Source organism: Tachypleus tridentatus, chromosome 9, assembly GCF_004210375.1.
Source record: "Tachypleus tridentatus isolate NWPU-2018 chromosome 9, ASM421037v1, whole genome shotgun sequence".
Classification (NCBI taxonomy): Eukaryota; Metazoa; Arthropoda; class Merostomata; order Xiphosura; family Limulidae; genus Tachypleus; species Tachypleus tridentatus.
The window spans coordinates 64583465-64598527 of NC_134833.1; the positions used below are offsets into that span (position 1 = coordinate 64583465).

Consider the following 15063-nt stretch of genomic DNA (forward strand, 5'->3'; position numbering starts at 1 on the left):
TCAAATCAATGTATTCATAAAGTAATTAAGTGTCTGTAGGAAATGCAATTTACAGATAGTCACTGTAGTGTCATACAAAATGTAAGTTTGGTGTACACAGTTTTATTTGGTTGTGACTGGTTGTTTTAAGTTATGTACATTTAATTATTTTATAAGCAAATGCATCAATTGAATACTTTCTTTGTATTCTTTCAGTACAGATGCAGTTATGATTCACTGAAATGTGAACTTTCACTTGGCTTGTTCTAAGTTTAGATATTAAAGGAGTTCAAAGAGGATGTGATATGTTATTTGTTACTCATAGTTAAAGCTACAATGGATAGTTTGTTTGTGTTTATAGACTTAACCTCTATTTCTTTTCTACTGGATCATGGCATTTTAATATTATGACAAGGGAATATGGTAATTTTAATTTCGATGATGGCTAATCCATGATCAGACCAGCAACCATTTATCCAACAGAGGTATTGAGCACAAGGTTCTAGCTTATGGTACAAATATAAATAACTCTTTTACTTAATATGTATGGTATATTAATTAATATTTCTTTTTCCTATTTTAATGTGTGTATTAAATAATGTAAAATTACCATTTCATCAATGGTGTGCATTTCTTCTTTTCATTTCATATTTTTCTATGTTCTTACTCTCTTTTGCATAAAACATGTTGTGTAAGATTATACCATTTGTTAGATCTTTCCTTGTTAATATTCAGTTTTTGAAATTTCAGTAATTTCTTTCAATTTAGTTTGAACACAAATAATCTGAAGTATATTCTTTACTATTCTCCAGTACACATTGGATCTCACTTCTCTGTTTGGCAATCAGACCTATTTCTTTACAAGAATTAAACTCAAAAGTCTGTTGAATGCTAGAATAAAGGGAAATGCTACTTTACTTGATGCATTTGTAAAGAAATTATGTTAAATTGCACATCTGGTCAGACTAAGGTCATAACCATAGGTTACTTATGTTGATAAATTTTTATTACACATTTAAGTGGAGATTATTTTGCACCTACCATGAGGTGGATTCCTTATGTAGTGAGAGGATGTCCCTGAGAAGGTTTTGTACTTTCAATTTACCTCCTCTGGGATCTAAACGTCCACTGACACATTTGCTGTGCATGGCGACCCATGAAAGGGAGGAGAGGATCCTGATGGTTGAGGGGTCCAACCCTAACACACCACTTTGGCCTTGAATTTCTGTAGAAAGGTGCCTTGGAGTGGCCCCTTCAGGGTCATTCGGCTGGTCCACTTGGGCTAGGGTTACCAAGTACTAGTGTTGAACGTTCTCAACAGGTGTTGTGAACATAGTGTCTAATGCTGTTGTCTGGGTATAGTGTTCACAAAACCCTGGTGTTGCTGCAGTGTCCTTGTTTGAAATTGTAGTGCATCCCCTCCTAGGGCTATGGTGGGTGGAGTCAGTGGGCACTGAATTTGTCTCCTTATATTATGGATCCTGCAAATCCTAATAAAAATGAAATAATAATAAAACAGTTCATATGCCAGCAACTACATCTAGTAGACTCTGAATGGTAGTCTCCACAACATTCCATATTTGTACCTCATTTTCTCATAACACTTTCTTTGTCAAGCAAACCTTGAGGGCAAATGTTTCCCTTTTTTTTATTTATTCAGAAAGGGTTAGAGGGGCTTACTGACTCTCCCAAGTCAGTGAAGAAGCTACTTTCTGGGGACATTGTGGTGAAAACATCTACACCAACACACAATGAACTCCTCCTGAATTCAAAAGCGACTGGGAAAATACCATTGATTTTACTTCCCATGCTACTTTGCATTTTTACTGAGGAGTGATTTATTTTAAGAAGATCCCTGAGTTGGAGATTCTTGCTGGTTTCTTCAGCCAAAGTGTTTATACTATATATTATATCTCCACTCACAACGACAGAATTATGCTGCCTACTAATGTTTTTATTTTGATGTTTTCATCATCACATCCACCTCCCTTTGTTAAGGCAGGTTATCTGAACTGTAGGGTGTGACTTTATATTCCTAACTCTCTTCAGTATTTCTAGTGTTAGCAGTTTGGATATTCAAAGACATCTCATTGTGGTTCTTTGAGATGTGCTCATTGTGGTGGCAAAGACCAGGATGTGTATGAGTGTCAACTGGACCCTCACTGCATCAGTTGTCCTTTCTTACTTTTATTCTTGTCCTAAGTAGGTGGAGAAGGAAGAGATATAGCATTTAAAAACTGTTAATAACATTTCTTATCTGGAGGCTCAAAAGTTATTGTGCCTTACTCCATCTTGGACATATATGATGCTGAACTACATACCTCTACTACAGCAAGTATACAGTGCTTTTTGTACCTCATCAGAGTCCTTTGACCTCAGTAGATAATTGAGTTGACAAGTCAATGTCTACTCCCATTTCTGTCCCTACCATTCCTTCCAGTCTCTACCCAGGTTTTCTTTCAGCCCCAACTACTGGTGTCTGCTCAGGTCCAGCTTCTTCAGCCCTGAGATGCAGAACAATTATTTGTTCATGCCCTCTCTCACTGGAATCTATGTCTTCTAACAGATACCTGCCCACTAGATCTAAGGGAGGATCCATGAAGGTTGAGAGACCTCCTTTTAATAAAGAGAAATGGGAAAACTGTAAATAGAAGGATTCTCTCCCCAGTTCTCCTCCACTTAAGTAAAAGGGGTCACTTTTGTGTAATGGAACTGAGGTTTCCTTTCTAATCTGGATGATATTATGGCTTTGATTGATTCCTATTATCCTATGTGTCTTTCCTTACAGGAAACATTCCTGGAACCTGCTGATACAGTCACTTTTCAGTTTTCTCTATACTGGATGACAGGTTGCATGATGGATGAATGTACAGAGGGGTAGCAGTATTGGTTGACCAGCATGTGCTCACTCTGTCTGGGCATCTCTATACCTATATCTATGCTTCCTTGGGTTATACCATCACTGTTTGGTTTCTCTACCTGTCTCCAGAAAAGTCTTACAATCATTAGAACAATTGCTGTATCCCTTTATAATCTACAGAGACTTTAACCCCTCTGGGCTGGTGCTGATATTGATCAGAGGGGTCATTCCATGAAACATGTGCTCTTAGATCATGACCTTTCTCTCTTCAGTACTGGTTCTTTTACTTATTTTATGCAGCTAGATAATCGTTTACCACTTTTGATCTATCTATCTGTTCCAGTTTAGTTTTCTCTCATTTCTCTTGCAGAGTTGACAGTGACCCATAGGGCAGTGATCATTTTTCTGTAGTTTTGAGGGAGAATGGCTGTGGCCAATGCTACCTAACAGAAGTGCCACAGGGAAAGTTGGGCTAGGCTGACTGTCCCTCTTTCTCAAATCTTGATCCTGCTGTCATTAATCAACCATTTATTAATGATTGCATGGAAGAAATAACTGCATTGTTCAAGCAGCTGGTGATACAATGCCTAAAGCCTCAACACATTTCCCCAAGTTTCCTCATTCATGGTGGTTTTCAGCCTGTCAGCAGACACACAAGGCTTAGAAATGGGCTTGCAATACCTTTCACAGGTATTCCACTCTTTTGAACTGCATTACTTTTCAGTAGGCCTGTGCCCATGGCTAGGAGTTTAGACATAAAACACAAAAGGAATCTTGGATTACATTTAAAACTAGCACCTCTTCTATTATCAGTTCCAGTGGGAGGTATGCTTCCCAACCCCTTTCTACCTTGCTCCCCAATGGCCATAAAGTTGCTGATTTACAAAGCATTGCTGATACTCGTGGCAAGAACTCTGCTTATCTTTCCAGCACTTCTGTCTCTTCCCTTGCTTTCTTGGCCATTTAGTCTTAGGCAGAGCGATCACCTCTTCCCTTTTAGACCAATTGTCTCTATGACTGTAATCACCCCTTTGCACTGGTGGAACTGAAGCTAGCTCTTCATCAGCCTGGTAGCACATTGGTCAGACCTCATTATGTTCACTGTGAGTCACTATGCCATCTTTCTCCTGCCTATCTTGCTCTTTCTGGTTTTTAAAACTGGATCAGGAGAACGTTTTTCCTGATGCTTGGTGCAAGGCTATTTGTCCTACCTTTTTATAAGCCTGGGAAGGATCCCAAGATTCTTTCAAATTATCACCCAGTTGCTTTGACTGACTGGTCTCTGTAAGGATAATTAATGTTAATTTTTTTCAATCCTTGAATCAAACAACCTTCTCTCACCCACCCATGTGGGTTCTGAACAATACTATAGACCACCTTATTTGACTTGAAACATCAATCAGGGAAGTCTTCCTTAAGAGAGAACAACTTGTTTCTTTCTTTGTCGATCTTTAGAAGGCTTATGATATTACATGGAGATACAGAATTTTGTGGGACCTCTGTTTCTAAGGGTTGCATGGCTATTTGCCCTTTCATTTGCAATTCTTTTTACTTAACAAGCTATTCCAAGCTCATGTGGTTTTGACTCTTTCCCATTCTTTTACACAGGAACTTGGAATCCATAAGGATTGTGTCTTTGAGTGTCACACTTTTCAGTATCAAGATAAATGCTATCACTATATAACCTACTTCTACATTTACATGCATTTTTGCCACCAAAGGGGTCTGCACCCTGGCCTAGAACTTTGTCTCAGTGATATTGTTCTTCCAGTGGCCCCTAAGGTTTTCTTGGGTCTTATCTTTAACTGTAAACTTATTTTAATTTCTCATATAAAATAGTTACACTTCAAATGTACTAGGGCAATGAACATCTTCTGTGTTCTTTTTTCCTTGTGTTGGGGAGCAGATGGATGATCTATGTTAAAGACCTATTGTGCCTTAATTCAATCCAAACTGGTCTATGGGGCTCTGGTATATGGTTCTACCAGGGTCTCTTCCTTGAAGATCTTGGGCTCCATTCACCATCTGGGGCTTTTCATACTTCAGTTGAGAGTTTGTACAGTGAGTCACATGAACTTCCTTTTTCTCTCTGTTCTTTGCAGTGTGCTTCTAAACATTGTTATCACAGCATCCTATATGGAGTTGTGTCTTCCTTCCTTAGCGGGCTATGCTCTTTTGGAATAAATGGCCTGCCATTCTTCCTTTTAGGCCTTCATATCCAGATACAGCTGGCTGAATTGAGTCTGTCCTTGGATAACATTGCTGTCTCAAGTAATTAGCCCTTCCCACCATGGTTTATTAACATAACCACCTGTAACCTTTCGAGTCATTTGAGAAAAGCAGATACTCCAGATTGGAAGTACTGTCTTCTCTTTGCTAAACATCTTTTGAACCATCTTTCTATTCCCATTTATATGGATGATTCAAAATCAAGTGACTCTGTGGGCTGTGACATGGTTTGTTGTGGCTTCTCCCAGGATACCTTCTACAGTTCCTCTGTTCACTGATGAGTTGTATGTCATTTCTCTTGCCCTAGATCACAGAAATTACACAGTACTCTGTACTGACCATGGATTTGCTCGATGTTAGTTCTAATTTTGTTCTCATTGATGTTAAAAAATAACTGACCCATTTTTCTTTATATTCTGTTTCTATTCACTTTTTTCTGGAGACCTTTCTGCATTTGTGATTGAAGGAACAACCTTGCTGACACTTCAGCTAAGTCCATCTGCTCTGGTACTTCCTCAGTCGTATCTATTCCATACATGGACTACGGTCTTGTATTCTGGACCTGATTTCATTCTAGTTTGCAGTCAACTTGGTGTGATCAATGTGATAAGAAGCTTTTCCAGATTAAACCTTCTGCTGTTCTTGTTCCTGCAAGGATCAGAAGTTGTCTTGACGTGGCTATGCATTAGCCAAAGTGTTTTAATTCATTGTTTTCTTCTATCCGAGTCTGATCCACTAATTTGCAACCCTTGAAACACTCAAGTTGGAACAGTACACACTTTACTGTTGTGCCCTCATTATGACCACGAGCAGTGGAACTATTTTAGATACGTCTTTTCTACAAGTTTACCCCTAATGTTGGACAAAGTCATTGGTAAAGGTAGCACTGTTCAACCTAATTGTTTTTTTTATCTGACTTTTGTACATTCTTTAGTTTTGAACTAATTATTTTTTCATTTTAAGGACTTTTATGTTTTTACTAGTTGTTTGGTGCAGATAGCATAGTTGCTTTTCACCAAAAAATGCAAAACAACCAGGTATATTGCATCACTTCTTAAGTTTTATGTGCAAAGATGTTAACTGAACACAGCACATCAACATTAAATAAATTTATAAAATATTTATCTGAATAAAAAATACATTATTATTTTGTTAAAGAACGATACAGATTTGTCAAATTTTAACTGTTACAACCCCCCCCCCCTTCCCTATCACATCTGCTATTCCAGTAACTCATTGGTAAGTCTAGGGCATTATAATGATGAATAGTGGATTTCTTTACCTGTGGTCATGCAAATTACAGATAGCCTATTATGTGACTGTGTGTTTAGTAACCCATAAGCAAATATCTTTATCTCAAGGTTTTCATAGGTCTATATTTTAAAAATTTAATTGATAAATAGCCATATTCAGATGTTTGTCATAACCTCCATTTTTGTCACCCATAACGGGTACAGGTCAGATAGCCCATCACGTAGTTATCTATATGAATACCAACAGTTATTTCAACAACTAATAAAATTAAACAAAAGTAAGAATAACAATTAAAAGTGTAATTCATGGTTAAATTAGAAATTCAATGAATAAACTTAGAATGCATAGAAAATTATACAAAACTGAGACTGAATTGCATACACATAAAACATTTTCTGCAAGTAAAGTATGATAGCCTCCAGCAGCTTCAGGGGTAACTTAAATTTGGGAGGCCCAGGGGACCTGCTGAACATGAAGCAGACTGCTCAGTCTGACACTATGATGTTAGGGTGTGACTCCTCTGATCAGTTCTTGGTTCTTCCTTAAACATTGATCTCTGCCGAGGAGACTCCATTGGCAGAAGCCAGATCCTAGCTTTTTTCTCAGTGATATACTGTATGGCTTCAAGGCAACATCAGTAGTCCTAAATAGAGTTCCGAGCTCTTTGTCAAAACGAGAATGAAAGAAGAACCCATAAATACCACAACTGATAACCAAAAATCAACATTTACAACATGGGGAAATCTCTTGACTCAAAGAACAATCAGAAGGTTAAAGAGGTCCTCTGGACTGAATGGAAGAGACCAATGGGGATCATTGGTAGATTTATATTGCCCCTTTGATTATGTTTTTATAAATATCTTTGTAAAAGTTCAGAGCCCTCCAATGCCTCAGCAGTAAGTCTGAGGACTTATAAAGCTAAACTCCTGATTTCAAATACTCATAGTGGGTGCAGTACAGATAACCCATTGAAAAGCTTTATACTTAACATCAAACAAATTATGGTTTTTGTAAGGTTGAATATTTAAGATTATTGTATCCAGTTTGTCTTTACTTCTGAACGATATTTTCTCATAATCCTCCCATTACCTGCAACACGAATCACTAGATTGTTGGACATAGGATAGCTTTTGGTTTTCTTTATCAATGGTTACAGGTTGTGAAAAACAATCATTTTATAAAATATCATCTAAGGTTCTTCTTAAAAGGTAAATAAGCAATTCCATAATTATGTTGTTTTTATGCGAAATATTATCTTCAACATTCTATCACCCCCCCTATAGTTTGGTCTGCTGCATTGTTTTATTGCATCACAGGCCTACAAATTGTGTTTGTTCTTGTGATTCTCGTGTTCCTACCAATCAAATTACATAATTAGGCCTAGATGTAGGCTTTTTCAGTAGCCAAAATGTACATCTTTAATATAAGCATGCTTTTAAGCTTTTCGATCTAAGTTATACCCCATTGGGTGTAAAAAATCTATGCCCCTGTTAAGGGATGATAAAGAAAAGCTACAACTGGTAATTATGAGATGGCTGGGTTATTAAATTCTATTCTATTTTGTCTACAGTTTTTACTCATGAAGATAATAAAAACTAATTAGTTTTTTCATATTTTATCTTGTTCACTTTGACTTTAGTTTACATCCATTAGTTTAGTTAGTTTATTGATAGGTTATAAATTAGGTTAAATACATTGTATAAATAATAGTATGTAAAGAATAAAGACTAGTTATTTGTCCCTTCTTTAGGATTAAAGATAAACTTAGGTTAGTGTGAACATAAAATAGTAATAAAAAACTAATACATTTGATTTTAAATCGTTAGGCTTAACAATAACAGTATTTGCAGTAGGATACTGGTATTTACATTTAGTATTAGGTATTCATTTCCAGGCTACAAATACATTGATTAAGACTAGTATTGGATTTAAGCATTCACAGTTTATTGAGTGTAATGAGTGGGTTTTATTTGGAACTCTAGATTGGTATACACTTTTACAAGGTGAATATGTATCCTTGAAATTCCATTCTTAATTTCAAGAGCTTGAAAGTGTTTGAAAAGTGGTCTTTGATTTTTTTGTTTTTTTACAAAAGTACTTGAAAATATTGTAGTAGTAGAATGTATTGATGTATTTAATGTATGTTACAGATTGAGCTCAGTAAATAAAGTCCTTTTCTTTTCAGTCTACATTCATATGTTGAACAAGTGAATAGGAATTTCATAAAACTTTAATGGAATACAACTGATGTTTTTATGTAGATTTATTTATATTTATCTGTATATATTAAAAAAAGAGTTTGTACAAGGTCTGTAGGTGGTTTTATTACCTCCATTTCTTCTTCTGTTTCCAGCTTCACTAACATCCAGTTAATTTGTACTATTAAATAATGTATTTACCCCTGTCCTACAAGCAAATATTAAAGTTTAGCACTTCATTTTAAGAACTGATTACAATTTAATGTAGAAATTATTTTAAAATACAACTCATCACCATGTTATCATACAAATAAACCTATTTAATATGCTTGTCTGTTCTCACCACAAAATTTTATATTATACTTTTAACATTCCTAAAACATTGTTTCATAGTACACTCAAAATCTTTCATCTTTAAAGTTATACTGTTGAAATGACTCAACAGCTCTTCACCTATTAATCAAAAAATATCTTTTTGGGTTGTTGATGTTGGGTTGTTAGAAAGAGTACTAAAAGAATAGTGAGTAATGAATTTAGTTATAATGAACCTACTCTGTTCAGCAACAGATTTCAGCTCTTGGCTCCTGCATAGGAAAAGCAAATGGAGGGAAGGAAAACAAAAGGGTCAGAGAAGGATGTGGTTGACAAGGAGGTTATAGTTATAAGTGATCCCTTAACAATTTATGTTAGTAGAATAGTCTGTGAGGTAAGTAAGGAAAATAGAATCAGATTATGTTACCCAGGGGTATAAATGGAGGATATAATTGACAGAGTAGGAGATATAATAAAGGAGGTTAGCAGAGATGCAATTTTTTAGTGCACATAGGGGCTAATGGTGAAGGGAAGGATGAACTAATGAACATGTATGAAAGATTAATAAAGGTATTTAAAGAAGAAGGACATAACTTAATTTGTCAGGAATACTTCCCAGAATTAACTGTGGGAATGAAGTAATAAGTAGGTAAATAGGATAAAATGCTAGGCTTAAGTCAGTATGTAAGAATAAGCATATTGGCTGTTTGGGCTCATGGGGTCTGTTCAGTGGAAGTAAGTGTTTTTGGAATGGATGGTTTACATTTAAATAAGATAGGGTCTAGCTTGTTTAAGACTATTAACTCAGCTGTAAAGAAAGTTTTAGACTAGACTAGACTAGACAGTGGTGAAGGACAGGAAAACTAAACACAAAAAGAATAAAATACAGAAACAAAATTAGCATAGGAAACTAACAGAGAAGTAGTTAAAAAGATAGGCTTAATTGGTACTATTGTACTGCTAGAAGTATAGGAAATAAAACAGATGAATCTGAGCATTACTAGGAATGGAGAATTTTGATATAATGGAAATGACTAAAACATGGTTAAATGTAGATGATTCTGATAAAAAGAAATTTCTTTGAAATACAGTTACAGGCTATTTAATATGGATAAAGTATTAAATAGGGGAAGGATTGGCTTTATATTTAAAATGCGAGTTATATCCTGTTGAAGTTAAGGATATCAAAGATAATAGCAGGGAGATTGAATTAATTTGGGTTTCTATTAGTGGATGTAAAGAGAAAAGACTTTTTGTGGGACTTGTTATAGACAACCAGATGAAACTGATGAAATTAGTGAGAAACTGTACAATAAGATTATGATTTCAGCTGTTAATGAAGTCATAAATATGGGTGATTTTAATTTCAGGTATGTAGACTATGAAATGTTGGAGTCAAACCAGGAGGAAAGTTTTTGGGAACTGTTTGAGATGAATATTTTTCACTAATTGCTCAAAGAACCTGCTGGAAACAAAGCTATTTTATATTTATTATTAACTTTAAATATAGGAATGATTGAGAAAGTAGAAATTGTGTACATCTAGGTGCAAATGATTACTGCTGTATTAGGTTTGATGTTTTGTTTCATGTGGAGATAGGGAATAATTATATTGTGGTTACATACTTCAAAAAATCAAATTGTGAAGGGATGGAACAAGAATTATGTGAATTGGGCAGCTGAGTTATTTGAAGACACTGATTAGAAGTTGAATTTCTTTTAAAGATAACTTTTTAAATATTCAAGGTAAATATATTCTGTAGAAAGAAAATAATGACTGCATGTAGAAAACCAAACTGGTTTCTAAAGATATAAGAGATGAAATTAAATAAAAGCATTGTAAATAAGAAATTTAACTTGTTTGGTATGACAAAAGATTTAGAAGGTCAAGAAAGTTAATGAAACAAAAAATTAGGACATCAAAAACAATGAGAAAAGGGTATCTGAAAATTTAAAATTAACAATAAGAATTATAATTTTAATTATAATAAATGCAAGATAATGTATGTTGGTTACCATAATTTGAATTATAAGTGTAATTTTAATAGGAATAACCTTAATAATGTCATGAAAGAAAAGGAACTTGATGTAATAGTTGATGAGTCTAAAGCCATCCAAGCAGTGTAATGTTTTTAAGTTGTTGGACAAATAGAAGTTTAGGTTGTTTCTACAAAAATATTGAATATAAGTCTAGAGAAGTTATACTTTCATTGTACAGGTCACTGGTTAGGCCACATTTGTTCAGTCTTGTGCTCCACTTGACAAGGCTTCCAGTGGTTCATTCATACACTTAAACTTTTTCTTAACTTCACTTAACCTCTATAACATCCAAAGGCAACCCATTCCACAGAACAACCACTTTGTTATAAAAATGAAACTTAGTTGAAAATGACTTCTACCCTGCCAAAATTTATACTTGTGTCCTCTAGTTCTACTATTCTCACTGTTAAAAATGAAAAAAAGTAGATAATGCATCAACAGTATCAATTCAATTTACAATCTTTAACATCTCAATCAGGTACTTAAGAGAAAACAATTTGAGGTATTTCAGCTTTTCCTTGTATGATAACCTCTCCATCCCAGGTTCCATTCTAGTAATCCTTCTCTGAACCATTTCCAACAAAATAATATCTGACAACCTTGTTAAATAGAGCACGATTAAACATGAAAATATAAATAATAACATGCAATTCGTAATGATGAAAAATCAACTTGAATTAAAAATGTATTCTCCAGACAGCTGGTATGGGTATTAAAACTTTAATTAAAATAAAGTACAGAACATTTCGACCTTCTTAGGTCATCTTTTGTACTTTATTTTAATTGAAGTTTTAATACCCATACCAGCCATCTTGAGAGTACAAATAATAACATAACTCCAGTCATTTGAGTACAGGATACTCATCCTGTACATATATTTTTCTGTCTTTCTAACTCTTAGTTACACAGCTGTCTTAGTTGATCATTATTGATGAGTTAATTTATATTACAGTATCTGTTCAGATTAAGTTCTAGCCAGTAATGCAAGAGTTAGCCGATTGTTCTGGATACACACTTTAATATACTTCTCCACTGCCCACTGCCTTCTAGTCAATCGACGTATCTGATCTTGTTAACGCATCTTTGAGATGACTTAGTCAATCATGCAAAGGTTAGTGTAGCTGAAATTTTTGAATTGTAACTGATCCATGGACATTAGAATCTGCAGGTCAACGGGAGTTAAAACTGCTTTCTCCATTGTGAAAAATTTGTCAAAATTACTGGAATCAGATGGACTTTTCTGTTGGGAAAAAAAAATCCTGTAATTTAAATAAACTTCATAAATTAACACTTTAGTATTTCAAGAACAGTTGGATAAATTTAATAATAACTGTTTTACTTACCACCTTAGGCTTAAATGGTGGCTCAAGTTCTTTATGTTCAATTTTCTCCCAGTTAATTGTTCTGAAGAACGGCTGATCACAAATGTCTCCTGCTGAGCAGTTGGGCATTCCCAACCTCTTTTGGGGCTTCTTTTCCAGTAACTTAAGAAAAAAAAAAAATTCAAGCATATACAGAAGAAACAAACAAACTTGTTAGCTACAGCAGTTCAGAAAGAAATTTATTTAAAATTCCCAGCACTGTCAAACTAAACTAACCTACAATGAAAGGTAGTTCACTGGTAATGTAGGTTGTTTTATACTTTATGTTTAACTAAGTATGTCGTGGTAAAATTATAAATGATTACCACAAATTACTCTTGTTTATGAATTTCATTTTAACTGTTTGACACTGCCAGCCAATAATAAATAATAACGAGACAGTTAAAATACAGAATATTTTGTTTTCATTTGCAACTTAACTGTAACAATTACAACACCTTATATATGGTTTGGTTTGTTTTGAATTTTGCGCAAGGCTAGGGCTATCTGCGCTAACTGTCCCTAATTTTGCAGCGTAAGACTAGAGGGAGGGCAACTAGTCATCAACCATCCACCGCCTTCTCTTGGGTTACTCTTTTACCAACGAACAGTAGGACGGACCGTATCCAGGGCAGAAAGGGCGAGCACTTTTGGTGCGACAGGGATTCGAAACCTTGACTCTCGGATTACGAGTCGAGTGCCTCATATATGATTCTCTATAAAAATGGTTTTAGAACACGTCCAAGTCTAAAATAAAATAAACATAATTGTACAAATACCCTTTCTCAGCAACATTATAATTTTTAAGTAAGTAAATTAGTGAGAAGAATTGTCGTGGTAGAAAATTTCTTGGTCCTTTAAATAGAAGCTTAAAACATTAATAAAAAAAATGACATTAACTCATTGTCCAACGTTCCGTAACTCAGAGTTGAATTACAATTATTTGTATAAACATGAAACTATCAAGTTTTTTAAATACATTTAAGGTACTCAAAAATATTCTATTATTAATATTTAAACTGAAAGTACGTTGGTAACGAAATAATATAGCGTGTTCCGTAACCCCTAACTTTACTACGTACCTTAGAAAGTATATCTTTTGCTTCTTTGCTGATAAACCGGGGATAATAAGCTTCTTCGTTGCAAGTAGACCAAAAGACTTCCTCTTCGTCACTGCCGTTGAAAGGTGATTGACCAATGAGCATTTCGTATAGAAGTACACCAAACGACCACCAGTCGACCGATTGGTTATATTTTTTCCCGCAGATAATCTGAAAAAAAATTAGGAGAGATTTAAAATTGTTCATTTCTTTTTATCGCGTTTGGTATAATGTAATGTTCAAAATTACATTTCTGTTTTAGTATTTCAGTGTCTATATATTTAATGTTAGAAAACATTATTTGATAACAGCAAGTAAAACCTCACTTATTTTTAACTTGGACGCAATGCTTAAAATAATTCTGATTTTTATAATTTGTTATTAAATTAAAATATTGACCTTAGAAGACATACTAGTAGAAACAAATGTGTCATGTGAATATAAATCGATAATATGTAAGTTTTTTGTCTCTGTACTCCAAAGTATAAGCCCACCTCTGGTGCTATATATTCAGGAGTTCCACAAAAAGTCGAAGTTTTCAGTTCATCTGTCACTTTAAATTTACACATCCCGAAGTCCGCGATTTTTATGTGACCCGATCTGTCTAGCAGAATGTTGTCCAACTTCAGATCTCTAAATTAAAACACAGAAAACATTTGGGTCTGTAAGTCATTTTTATTTATCGAACGTTTGCATCTGATCATGTGTCTTTCAAATTATTTTAATAATCCGAAAATACGCTGTCGTTTTTGGTTTTTTTTCTTTTTGAATGTTTTTTTTGTTATTGTTTCTTAACACTGAGAAAAAAGAAAAATAACATAGACGAATGCAATGTTTTCTAACAGTTGATGTAATAGTTTATGAGGAATTATTGGTAAATGTCAGAATGATAATGGTCGGGTTTGTTTTTTTTAAGGGTTTAGTTCAATTTACAGGTTAGGACGATCAAGATGGACTATAAGGTCCTTTGTCATCCTTTAACATTATAAAAGTTTTCCAGTCGTGACAATCTTGTGTGGCCCATACATAGCTAAAGCACTCTTTGTTTAGCGTATTCCTTACTTTGTTTTACAATTATATTAAAAACATTTTAAGTACATTAGTACCTGTATTAAAAGACCTATTCACAGATAAAATTTTGACACACACACAACTATGACTTATTCCATAATATTTTAATGACAACAGCGCACAGTCCTAAAACACCGTTTCGGTGGTACTCTCCGTCACCAGGACAATATATCCTCATCGTATATGTATTTTAATATTTTGCAGAATTATCTCGAATTTAATTCATGGTTTCTAGGATGTTCCACATTTCAAGGTGCTATAAAGTTTTTATCATAGTTGTCAATGCCTGACATTTCTTAGCTAACAATCAGTGGGTTAAATATCCCAGTCTCGTTGTTAGTCACATTATAATGATCTAATGGCTAAAAGGAGTTAATCTCACTTTTCATTGGTAAAAGGGGGCATTTCAAAAGTTAACGGTGGGTGGTGGTTAAATAACTGCTTTCCTTCTAGTGTGCCCCCAGTGGCTCAGCGGTATGTCTGCAGACTTGCAACGCTAAAAACCGGGTCTCGATACCCGTGGTGGGCAGAGCACAGATAGCCTATTGTCTAGCTTTGTGCTTAATTCAAAACAACAACAACAACTTCCTTCTAGTGTATCACTTCCAAATTAGATGCGGCTTGTGCAGACAGCCCTTGACTAGCTCTGCACAAAATTCA

The 15063-nt window shown here is 34.6% G+C and overlaps 1 protein-coding gene across 12 annotated transcripts in view; it reads right to left on the minus strand.

Moving 5' to 3' along the window:
- Nucleotides 1-8822: 8822 nt before the first annotated feature.
- LOC143225325 (putative protein kinase C delta type homolog) overlaps nt 8823-15063 on the minus strand; it is a 53084-nt gene continuing 46843 nt past the window's right edge. For 7 of the 12 annotated variants that reach the window (XM_076454499.1, XM_076454496.1, XM_076454507.1 and 4 more), the window contains 4 exons: nt 13827-13965; nt 13315-13503; nt 12215-12355; nt 8823-12111 (listed from right to left, as the gene is read on the minus strand). In XM_076454499.1, coding sequence (XP_076310614.1) covers nt 11965-12111; nt 12215-12355; nt 13315-13503; nt 13827-13965 — 616 coding nt within the window. In that variant the 3' untranslated portion in view covers nt 8823-11964. Of the gene's footprint in view, nt 12131-12214; nt 12356-13314; nt 13504-13826; nt 13966-15063 lie in introns of all 12 variants that reach the window. The other 5 variants (XM_076454502.1, XM_076454503.1, XM_076454508.1 and 2 more) reach the window with 3 other exon arrangements.